The following is a 12467-nucleotide window of genomic DNA, read 5'->3' as shown; positions in this document are numbered from 1 at the left end:
AAGATGCTCAATGTCACTAATCATCAGCGAGATGCAAATTAAAACCACAAGATATCACCTCACACCAGTCACAATGGCACCATCAATAAATCAACAAATAACTGTTGCCAAGGTTGTGGAGAAAAGGGAACCCTCATGCACTGTTGGTGGAAATGCAGATTAGTACAGTCCCTTCAGAAAACAGTATGGAATTACCTCAACAAGTTAAAAATGGAACTGCCTTATGACCCAGCAATTCCACTTTTAGGAACTTATCTGAAGAAACCCAAATACTAATTCGAAAGAATAAATGCACCCCTATGTTCACTGCAGCAGTATTTATAATAGCTAAGCTATGGAAGGAACACAAGTGCCCATCGATGGACGAGTGGATAAAAAAACCTGTGGTACATATATACGATAGAATATTACTCTGCCATAAAAAAACCACCTTATTTCTAACATGGTTGGACATAGAGTATATTATGTTAAGTGAAATAAGTCAGTCAGAGAAACACACATACCATATGATTTAACTTATATGTGGACTCTAAAGAATACAAATGAACAAGCAAAAGAGAAACAGTCCCATAGATAGAACAGATTGATGGTTGCCGGACAGGAGGTAGGTAGGGGAAATGGGTGAAAACGTGAAGTGATTGAGAAGTACAGATTAGCAGTTACAAAACAGTCACAGGGATGTAAAGTACAGCATAGAAAATATAGTCAACAATACTGTAATAACTACATATAGTGCCAGGTGGGTACTGGAAATATCAGGGGAAATTCTTTGTAAAGTAAATGACTGTCTAACCAACTATGCTTGCTGTACACCTGAAACTAATATAAAATAATATTGAATGTACTCTGTAATTTAAAAAATTAAATTAAATTTAAAACCTTAATGAAAAGAATATATATAACCAAGTCACCAACAATCAAAAGTGTCTGATGGCTACTTTATAAAAGCAAATTAAAATAAAAAATTTAGATAAGCTCTTTTTATATTTAGCAAAAGTGGTATTTATAAAGGCATTTTCAAAACAAATATAATTCTTCTTCATTCCATTTTCTTTCTGGTCTTTACTCAAAACTAACAGCAGTCATTACTTCTATCAATTTTGTTTCCATGTAATATTTATATAAGGTACACTTAGTGCTCTTTAAATAGTTAAATTTATTTGTTACCAATGAAAATAATTACTGGAAAAGTAATACATTAATGCCCTGTATATTTTTTATTTAATGAGCTCAAGGAAATGAAGATCCATTGAGAACTGTCATTCAAAATATCAACCGAAAGCAGGTATACTTCTACATAGGCACTTCACACACATATATGTGTAATATAAACTTATAAGTGCTTATTCAGGTGAATGACAAGAACTCAGTTCAAATAAGGAAGTTAAACAATGAACAAAATTACAGTCTTAATGAGTAAAAGAAAAATATATACCATTCTTGTGATGTATAATGTTCAGAGCTACTGAATATAGATAGGTAAGCTGTAAAAAACACCACTTTATGGGCATTCATCATACACTATGTGAATGGATGCCCCCCCCCTCCCCACCACAGAGCTCTACAGGATGCCACCTATATATCTTTACATGTCAACCCTGATAATTCTGTGCCTATTTAAAGAATTATAAATAAGCAGATACCGCTTAGGCATGGTAGACTGTATTACTTGATAAAATTATCATGTATTTTCTACTGTGCCAAACACTACCCTGCCTCTCTCTGCCACAGGATTATACTTCATGTCGCAGTGACATAAGGCTGGTCATGTGGCTTGCATTGCCAAATAAAATGTGACTGAAAGTGACTGTTCTGAACAGAAATTTTAAGCTCCTCCTGGTTCTGTCAACTCTCTTTCCCCTTTGCCACAAGAGCAGCATGTCTTGGTTGGAGCTGTTTCCCTAGTCTGTTCTCAGAATAACAACAAGGAGGAGAGCCACTGGCAGGGGACCCATTATATAGGTGATCAAGCTGCTGGTGGGAATGCAGACTGGTACAGCCACTATGGAAACCAGTATGGTGGTTGCTCGAAAAATTAAAAATGGAACTACCTTTTGACCCAGAGATCCCACTTCTAGGAATATATCCTAAGAATCCTGAAACGCTAATCAGAAAGAATATCTTTACCCCTACATTTGTAGCATCACAATTTACAATAGCTAAGATCTGGAAACAGCCCAAGTGCCCATGAGTAGATGGGTGGATAAAAAAGCTGTGGGACATTTATACCATAGAATATTATGCAGCTATAAAAAAGAAGAATCTCTTACCCTTTGGGACAGTATGGATGGACCTGGAGAATATTATGCTAAGCGAAATGAGCCAGGCAGAGAAAGACAAATATCACGTGATCTCACTTATATGTGGAATCTAAATATAAGAAACTGATGAACAAAATAGATTCAGTGACATAGACCATGAAACAGACTGATGAATCTCAGAGGGAAAGTGGGAGTGAGTGGGTAGGTGGGGAGAGATTAACCCACAGACACATACAGTAGTGTGGTGAAGGCCTGGGGCGGGGAGTGGGTGCAAGGTAGAAGAGGTTAATGGTGGGGGGGAGAAAGGGGACATCTAATACTTTCAACAATAAAGATAGATTAAAAAAAAAAATAGCTGCATAGTATTCCATGGTGTAAATGTACCACAGCTTTTTCATCCACTCATCTACTGATGGGCACTTGGGCTGTTTCCAGATCTTAGCCATTTTAAATTGTGCTGCTATGAAGACAGGGGTGCATAAGTTCTTTCTGACTGGTGTTTCAGGTTTCTCAGGATACATTCCTAGAAGTGGGATCACTGGGTCAAAAGGCAGTTCCTTTTTTAATTTTTTGAGGAACCTCCATACTGTGGTACATTTGCACCATGGAATACTACGCAGCTGTAAAAAGAAGGATCTCTTACCATTTGGGACAGCATGGAAAGAACTGGAGAGTTTTATGCTAGGTCAAATAAGCCAGTCAGAGAAAGACAAGTACCACATGATCTCACTCATATGTGGAATATAATAAACAAAATAAACTGATGAATAAAATAGATCCAGAGACATAGAAGCATGGAACAAACTGAGGGATCTCAGAGGGAAGGCGGGAGTAGGGGAGTGGGTGGGGAGAGATTAATCAAAGAACTTATATGTTTATATACATAACCCATGGATACAGATATTGATATGGGGAAGGCCTGGGGGTGGGATGGATGCCAGCTGGAGGGGATCAATGGGGGAAAAAGGGAAACATCTGTAATACTTTCACAATAAAGATAAAATAAAGTAAAAATAAAGCCATTTACTAAAAAAAAAAAAGAAATAAACTTTGTTACTATAATTCAGTTTAGAAGTTGATACTGCAGCATAACACAGTGTTAAGCTGAGTAAAACAAAGGGCTGTATTTTTAAAATGTGAAGTCAAATTTTAGGATAAAATTTATACTTTCAATAAAGATACTCCAAATGAATGTAATGTTGTGCTCACTGTCAAATATCTAAAAAAGTTAAAATTACCAATGCTCTTATCATCCAAAGATAATGACTGATACTATTTTCTTATAGTACACATTTTCTTCCAGTATTTTTCTTATGCATATATACAACTAGCATTATACCTCACACTCCATTTTACATTGTGCTTTTTATACTTAGTGTATTTTCTCATGACATTAAGTCTCAAAGTAATATTAATGACACAATAATTATATTGATGAAATATAATTAAACAATTCCCCTGATGTTAAATATGTAGTTTCTGATTTGAGAACATTTATAAATAATACATGTGAACAATACATATTTACATAAAATTTTGTATCTACACAGATTTTTCCTTTTGGAGGAGAAATAGTTCTTTCTTTCTCCTTCTCCCCTCCCTCCCTCCCTCCCTCCCTCCCTCCCTCCCTCCCTCCCTCCCTCCCTCCCTCCCTCCCTCCCTCCCTCCATTTATCTTTACTGTTGAAAGTATTACAGATGTCCCCCTTTCCCCCCATTGATCCCCTCTGTATCACTTCACACCTGTCAGAATGGCTACCATCAACAAATCAACAAACAACAAGTGCTGGTGAGGATGTGAAGAAAGGGGAACCCTAGTACACTGCTGGGGGGAATGCAGACTGGTACAGCCACTATGGAAAATAGTATGGAGTTTGCTCAAAGAGTAAAAAACTGAACTGCCATTTGACCCAGTGATCCCACTTCTAGGAATATATCCTAAGAAACCCAAAACACCAATCAGAAAGAACTTATGCACCCCTATGTTCAAAGCAGCACAATTGACAATAGCTAAGATCTGGAAACAGCCCAAGTGCCCAGTCGATGAGTGGATAAAAAGCTGTGGTACATTGATAACATAGAATACTGTGCAGCTGTAAAAATAAAGGATCTCCTACCCTTTGGGACAGGATGGACGGAACTGGAGAGTATAGTATTATGGTGGGCGAAATAAGCCAGTCAGAGAAAGACAAGTATAAATGGACATAATTTTGAGATTCCTTTGATATATTCAAGTAGATGTCAAATAGGCTCAGAGAAAAGGTCCAGACGGGAAGTAACTGTTGAAAATGTCAAGACACAAATGAACACAACTATTGCTGTTCAAAATATCTCAAAGTAGTGATAGAATGCGTATTAATACTAGTAAATTATATTTTATAAATCTGCAAACATACTAAGGCTAAGTGTAGAAAAAGGTAAATGTACTGTGCATTTGTTCCTAGAGGAGACTATTTTAGAAAAGTTAACACAGAAAGTATCTTAAAATACATCAGTAGCTAAATTGTTAAAATCACATTACCAGAAGATTATAATCAATCAGTTCAACTTTTCTTGCTGTTAGTTTTCTTATGACTTAATGACTAATTTCTTCTTTAAAGAATGATTGTGAACAAATGAGAAGTAAAACCTTTTCCTTAACAGCATGTAAACAAAGTCTGTGATTTAATAACAAGGTCAAATTCCTGAAATATATGTCTGCCAGTTTTATTTTTTAAAAAGTTCAACAGCTTTAATAAGTAAACCATTCAGGATTCTGCACATTCTTTAAGTGTATTAAATCCACAAAATAAATTCACCCAGGCAATTCTGCCATCATACAAATAAGTTATATTAAAACATTTAATTTGCAAGTAAGCATGTAAAACTTAGAATATTCCTTCATAGAAGCAATAAATTAAACAAGAAAATGAACAAAGTAATTCAAGGTTTGCTGATTTTAAGCCCTCACAACTGAAATCCTTCACAATGTGTTTAAATATTTAAGAGCTATAATGTTATTTTGAAACAGTTATGAGGCATTATTTTGAAAATATATCTTCTTGTTATAAGGAGATATAGTAAGAGAAAGGAAAATAATTTAACTTTGCAATAAAGGTTTTTTAAAAAACCTCGATCATCTAAATAATCCCCTGGAAGATGTTTCTAAATTTTAAAATAGTGTGGAAATCTATTATTCAATGTGTTTAATGTTTATCATAGTTGCAATGTTAGTTTTAGGTAGACTAACTAGTGATACTACTACTGCATTTGTAAGTATTATATTCTATAGGATATAACTTGGATTATATCCAAGGAAATTAGGCTGACTGAAAAAAGCCAGTTGGAAAAGGATACCTTCTGTATGATTCCATTTATATAACATTCATAAAATAACATCATTATAAAAATAGATAACAAATTTTTGGTTGCTAGGGGTTAGGGATGAGGGGAGGGAGAGGTGTGGCTATAAAGGGGTACTATGAGGAAGCCTTGTGGTAATGGTATGTTGGGTGTATTGATTATGACAGTAGTTACATGAAGCTACTACGTAATAAAATTGCATAGAGCTATATACATACATACAAATGAGTACGTGTATAACTGGTGAAATATGAATGAGCTATGTGGATTTTACCAATATCAGTTTTCTGGTTCTGATATTTTGATATTGTAATATCTTGTTAAGCAAGATATTAACACTGGGTGAGACTGGATGACGAGTACATGGGGCCTCCTAGTATATCCTCCTGTAAAATTTCCTGTGAATCTATAATTATTTCAAATAAAAAGTTAAAAGCCTTTATTGCTCCATAATATATTAATAAAAATAAAATGTTCTTTTCAAAATAGCTTTTAGATTACTGTTATTAATAATCAGTGCTTAACAAGTTTGTAATATTGAAAATGAACTTTATATACTGATAACACAATTTCTTACAGAATAAAGCTGAAGATAGAGCTGAGCTACATGAGAAACAGTTTCTTATTGTCCTCAGTGAAAATATCACTCTTTGCATTTTTAATTTGATACTTATAATGATTTAAAGAGAGTAGGAGCTATACTATGAAAAGCATGAGATCTCTTACATAGTTCTTTTAACAAAATGCAATAAAGAAATAATAAATGTTTTTATATAAGTTACCAAGAAGATGAATTGCCTTGCTTCTTGGTAAAATAACTTTTTCAAAACTGACTTTATAAAGTATCTCCCATTTTAGAACACGGTATTGCAAAATGAACTACCTGTTTCCTTGGGGAAATGATGGCATCAAGTAAAATGACTGAGACATTATCAAAATTAAACTAAAAAAGAACAGTTGGTTCTAAACGATATTAATGTAAACCAGTAAGTTAATTTTACCTGATTTCCAACTTTGCTACTTCAGGTAATTCTCCAAATTTTATCTCTTCTACTTCTAGTTCTTTAAGAGCAGCCAGAATTTTCTGCTGATCTCTATTGGTAATTCCATTCTAAATAGATATAATTTTAAAGTGCAATAAGATAGTCATATTGAATAATATTCAAAATTACTACAGAAGTTTTCTACTTGATTCACATCTTGAGAAAAGACACACACTGAAAAAATACCACTGAAAAATATATGATTTGCTTGTAACTGTGGCTAAGAAGCTTACATCATTAAAATATTTAGATATGTAGTAATTTTAGTAAGCTTTTTATAATACATAATAGTTGTGATGGATTCTAAAAATATATTGCTAAAATAAATGACTAAATTTCTAAAAAAAACCCAACAGTAATACAATTCCTTCAAAATATTATTGAAAGTATCAGTGATTAAGTAAGAACTCTCTTATGTTTGTATTCTACCCTTAGTACTAAATTTTCTATCCTGAATTTAGCTAATTAGTATGTTTATTTTGATTTTCAGTGATAATAAAAGTTTCAAGTTTCTAGAGTGTTTATGTCAATGTGTTCCAATTTGTTCAGAAAGATCATTACTCTTTAGGTGTCCTATTTATTAAAGTAACTCTCATATTTCCCATAGTATTTCTGCTTAATAATACTAGATGATAAAATAACAGGTCTTGATCACTGTGAGAATCCAGCAAAAGGCAGTATTTGGATGACACATGTTCATACTCACACACAAAAACACCTCTTATTTCTAAGTATCTTGTTTTAAAATTTTAATTGATATTTAGAAATGAAGCACAAGTTTTAATTGAAATGTCATGACTAATCGATAGGAAAAAAAAACAACTCTTAAGATTTTAAATGTTCTTAAAGCAACTTAATACTGTAACAGAAGATGTTGGTTATCTATATTCCTAAGTAATCAAGAGCCTAGCAAAAGGTCACTCATAGTCTATAGACCTAGGATTTTTAAAATAGAAACTAAAAGGCTACATCCACAATTTTAGAAATATGAAAGACAATGTCTGCAGTTTTTGAAATTGATACTACCTTTGTAAACTCATCTTTCCTCATGGTCAAAAGATGTCTTAAAGTTATATCCCTTTCCTGTAGAAAAGGAAAAAAATGTCACCTTCCAATATAAATAAAAGAGTAGAAGAGGAAATGGCCACATGTACGTAAGTTAGTCAGTTACACGTTACCCTCCCAAACAACTTCCAACTTTCTAGAGGGGATAGGATATGCAGGTATAAAATTATACTGCTGGGTAGATAGTAATGAATGTCATGTACAATTACCTTAAAAAGTATAAACATAGTTTTCCAGATTCAAAGAAAATGATCACAACTTATATTTGCTCTATAAAATTGGATAGAAATTATGTTTTAAAAATATTTAAAATTCCTATTTGTATCATATTAAACCACCAATAACATTTAGTTTTACTCAATATAACTCAAATAAGAAGTTTCAAGATTGTACAATGCAGTCCAATTCTGAACTACCTAAACAGAATGGGCATATTCCTAAGGACAGCCTATCTTAAATAGCGCTTTAATGGTTCAGTATCAGCTAATTGGCTGATAACTGTCATCTATTCAAATCCCATAATGCATGCCAAAAATAGCTATAACAGTACATATGTGAATTTAATCTTTTTTAAAAAAATACGATTTTATTGATATCAGAGAGAGGAAGGGAGAAGGGGAAAGAGAAAGAAACATCAATGATGAGAGAGAGTCATTGATCGGCTGCCTCATACATACCCTCTGCTGGGGATCGAGCCCGCAACCTGGGCATGTGCCCTGACAGGGAATTGAACTGTGACCTCCTGGTTCACAGGTCGATGTTCAACCACTGAGCCAAGCCAGCAGGGCTGAATTTAATCTTTATGACAACCCTACACTAGGCAGTGTCATCCTCGTGAAAAAAAGAGATTTAAGTAACATATTTCAGTTAATAATGATTAAAGCAAGAATCTGATACCAGGTTTGTTTGGTATAAAATCATTTTTCTTCCAATATTCTATGCAGGAAGATTAGCAACTGCAAAAACAAAATAAGGGCTTAGATGTACAAGCAGAAGTTCTGTGAAGCTTTAGGAAGTGGGTAAAAGCTGTTTAATCTAGCCAGATTCTAATTTACAAAAATTTCTAGAATAACATTTTCTAAATGTTTATACGTAAAAATTTTTGAAACTCTTATAAATATAAATTTTTTGAAATGCTTGTAAGTACAAAATACAGAGAAAAGTGCATTTGGGACTCTTTCATAAGCATGCTTATGAGTATTTAATGTATATTAATCAACAAATATACATACGAAACTCGTTGTTTATACAATATCTTACCTTTAATAAATCTGTCATATGTTCAAGTCCAAGACCATGTAAAAATACTTCCAGGTCTCCAAATGCTGTATATGAACTATATATATTTATAGCAATGTCAATTTCAGAAAAAGACTATAAATGCACAAACAACAAATAAGTATTTATAATGCAGAGAAAGAATGAGAAAGAGTAAAAATGAATATGTGTAAAATATATTTGCATATTTACACAACAGATCTATGTTACATCAGGAATAAGAAAGGTTTCTTGAGTGAAGATATAAGTAAACATGTGATAGTAAATGCTAACAATAAAATGTAGATCGTTCTTTCCTAAGAATAAAAATACCTGCTGATGTGTATATGCCTTGTGAGATCTCATAGATGAAAAACTCTAACTGCAGAAAGTAAGAATTTAATAATAATTTTAAATGTGGGTAAACAGATAAAAATTTTGTGGCCTGTTCAGGAAAGAACAATGAATAACGGTGTTCAGGAAAAATATGTATTTTTAATTTTAGCTTATAAAATCAGAAATCTGCTAAAAAAATTATTGTTCAAAAAAATTGAACACTAACAAAAATATAATCTTAGAAACTTTTAGAAATAAATTTTACTGTGGATATTTTATTTAAAGTGAAAAATTATTCTCATTATTGTTGGTACACATATATAAAATTTTTCTAAAATTCTGGAGAACAAAAGCACTTAAAAAACCAGACATTTCTAAGTGATATTTTAAAATGCTCATAAGTTTAAAATCGTGTATTTTAAGTGACATTACATTTACTAGAAGTACCAAAAACAAGCACAATTTTTAAATTATAGGTATTCTGTTGAACAAAAAAAGCTTTTACCTAAATATGTTATCTTTTTCTTTATCAGAATCCGCTGTCAATAGTTTACAAATAGTCTCTTCTTTAGTTAGCTGTTGAAGCTTTCCTTTCAACGGATTTAGAGTCAAAGAAAGAAAGCTGAATATCTGAAAAAAGTTGAGCCAATCAAATATAATTAACAATATTATACACTATTACTTACACTTAAAAGAAACTGAACATGTGATTATTTTATATCTAGAAAGAAATTTTTTCCAAGGTTTGAGAGGGACAGAACTTTCACAACTTACTATCCTGAGAATAATTTTTAAAAAATCAAGTAAATATTTCCTTGATTAAAATAATAATCAGAAAAGAAAAGTACATCTAATTAAAAATAGTAAAAACTAAAGGAATATAGTAATTAAAATTTTCCATATGCTTTAAAACAAAACTAAAAATTCCATTTTAGTAAGTGACTCAGACTGAGTACTAAGGTAGCACTTTAAATACATGGTTAAGTAGGGAGGAAGTAATAAGAATGGCTAAATGTATATAAATCCCAACTCTACACCTCAAAGAGATATGGTGAAATTCTTTAGTTTTAAAGTCTTACTTTTTAGTAAGTCAAGGTTATGCTACATAATCAGCCAAAATAAAAAATTAAATCTCACTTTAAGAAGCAATTTAAAACTCAAAATAATCTTTGATGTTCATATTGTTATTTTCTTAAAAATCTTTACTCAAGGATAGTTTTTCCATTGATTTTTAGAGAGAGTGGAAGAGAAGGAGGATGAGGAGGTAAGGGGGGAGAGAGAGAGAGAGAAAGAGAAAAAGAAAAACACTGATGTAAGAGAGACAAAGTGACTGGTTGCCTCCCACAAGTGCCCTGACCAGGTCGGAACCCAAAACCGAGGTACAAACCCAAACCGGGTTTGATCGGGAATCAAACCCATGACCCTTCAGTTCAAGGGCCAATGCTCTAACCGCTGAGCCAAACCAGGGCTCATATTGTTCTTTGATGTTCTTTAATGTTCTAATTCATTGTCATGTACCCTAGATTTAAAAATGCAGTAAACTAATAAAAGGTCTTCAAATTTTCAAAGCTTAGAAGAAAAACTACAAATTTCTTCTTGAAGTTTCACAGAGTTCTAGTGATCGGCATTTACGCTAGAATAATTTTGGAAATGTACATTTGAGTTAGAAAATGATAGGCATGTTTATCAGATTGCTTTAAAAATAGAGAAAGTTATGTTACATGTAGTAAGAGTGGCATGGTCTGGTTATTATATGATGGAACCTTTGAAATGTCACAAGCTTTCAAATTTAGAAACTCAGTTTTAGAAGCTTTTGAATGACATAACAGTTTTACAGTTGTACTGTGTTTGATCTTTGCTTACAAATGACAGACCTTTGGCCAAAAGTTTTCATATTGAGAACAAAAGTTTATATCAATAAAGTAATTTAATGTATGGCAAATATTTATTATTGAATTTAACATGTGAACAACAGTAGATCATATACCCAAGTATGCTATCACTTTATTATATACCTTGTTACATGTATAGGAGTAAAGGTAGCTTAAAGAATTTAATTTTTAAATTTCCCAATACCTGTTAGTTAAAATTTAAAAATATTTTCATTACATGTTCAAATTTTTAAAATTTTACTAGCTTTCTCAGTACACTAATTTTTAAAAATCTAGACCAGTTTGAAATGTTTAAATAGTCTATTATAGTTTTTTAAGAAGTTTATTGATTTTTAGAAAGAGAGGAAGGGAGAGGGAGAGAGAGGGAAACACTGATGTGAAATAACAACGTTAATGGGCTGCCTCCTGCATGCCCCCTATCGGGGATTGAACCTGCAACCCAGGCATGTGTCCTTGACAGGGAATCGAACCATCAACCTCCTGGTGCAGGAACGACGCACAACCAACTGAGCCACATCACCAGAGCTATTATAATTTTATTTCTAGGGATAGAATACAACTTTATTATGCCTTTATACGGCTTTTAAATTACCACATTATAAACACCTTATATTTAGTAAAAGATGAATACTCTAGTAAAATAAAGTTTTCCTTACCTGATCGAAGGAAAATTGCATATTTAAATACTTAATAGCCAGATACACTATTTTTACAGTTGTGAATTCTTAAAAAATAATATAAAATTCCTACAAATGACAACATAACATGTCATAGAAAAATTAGTTTAATATATAGAAGAATACCTCTAGATGTTTATTTCTTTTTGCAATTTCGCTTGGTGTATTTCCATGTTTGGTTTGTAGCATTTTATTAGCTCCAAGTTCAAGCAACTTCAAAACTACATTTTTATGACCCTGACGTGCTGCCCACGTTAAAGCCTGTAAAAGTGTGTGGGAAGGAGATTGTTTAAAAAAGAGGGACTGTATATGAGAAAGAACAGTATTTATGACACAATAAAAAAGTGAATGTGGTTAATTAATGAAACAATGCAATCTCTTCATTTCACAATTTAATGTAAACATATTTCTAAAGTTGTAATTGGAAAGCAGACTTCCAGTACTCAGTGATTTTATAAAACCAAATGTTTTACACACTCAAATGATGTTACATAATAAAATTATTTATCTGACAATTACTGAACTGTTTTCTATAAAAAAGAATTCTAAGTGTATTAATGGAGCCCAGGCTTTGTTGTGTGTTATAGCTTCTGTG

The 12467-nt window shown here is 32.4% G+C and overlaps 1 protein-coding gene across 1 annotated transcript in view; it reads right to left on the bottom strand.

Annotated features, from left to right (window-relative positions):
• Nucleotides 1-12467, bottom strand: part of ASZ1 (ankyrin repeat, SAM and basic leucine zipper domain containing 1) — a 95908-nt gene that overhangs the window by 25537 nt on the left and 57904 nt on the right. The window contains exons 6-10 of the mRNA XM_016196930.2: nt 11999-12133; nt 9809-9933; nt 8971-9046; nt 7672-7728; nt 6604-6713 (exon numbers count right to left, since the gene is read on the bottom strand). Coding sequence (XP_016052416.2) covers nt 6604-6713; nt 7672-7728; nt 8971-9046; nt 9809-9933; nt 11999-12133 — 503 coding nt within the window. The remainder of the gene's footprint in view (nt 1-6603; nt 6714-7671; nt 7729-8970; nt 9047-9808; nt 9934-11998; nt 12134-12467) is intronic.

This window comes from Miniopterus natalensis, chromosome 10, assembly GCF_054644295.1.
Source record: "Miniopterus natalensis isolate mMinNat1 chromosome 10, mMinNat1.hap1, whole genome shotgun sequence".
Classification (NCBI taxonomy): domain Eukaryota; kingdom Metazoa; phylum Chordata; class Mammalia; order Chiroptera; family Miniopteridae; genus Miniopterus; species Miniopterus natalensis.
This window is presented reverse-complemented; position numbering and strand designations above follow the sequence as displayed.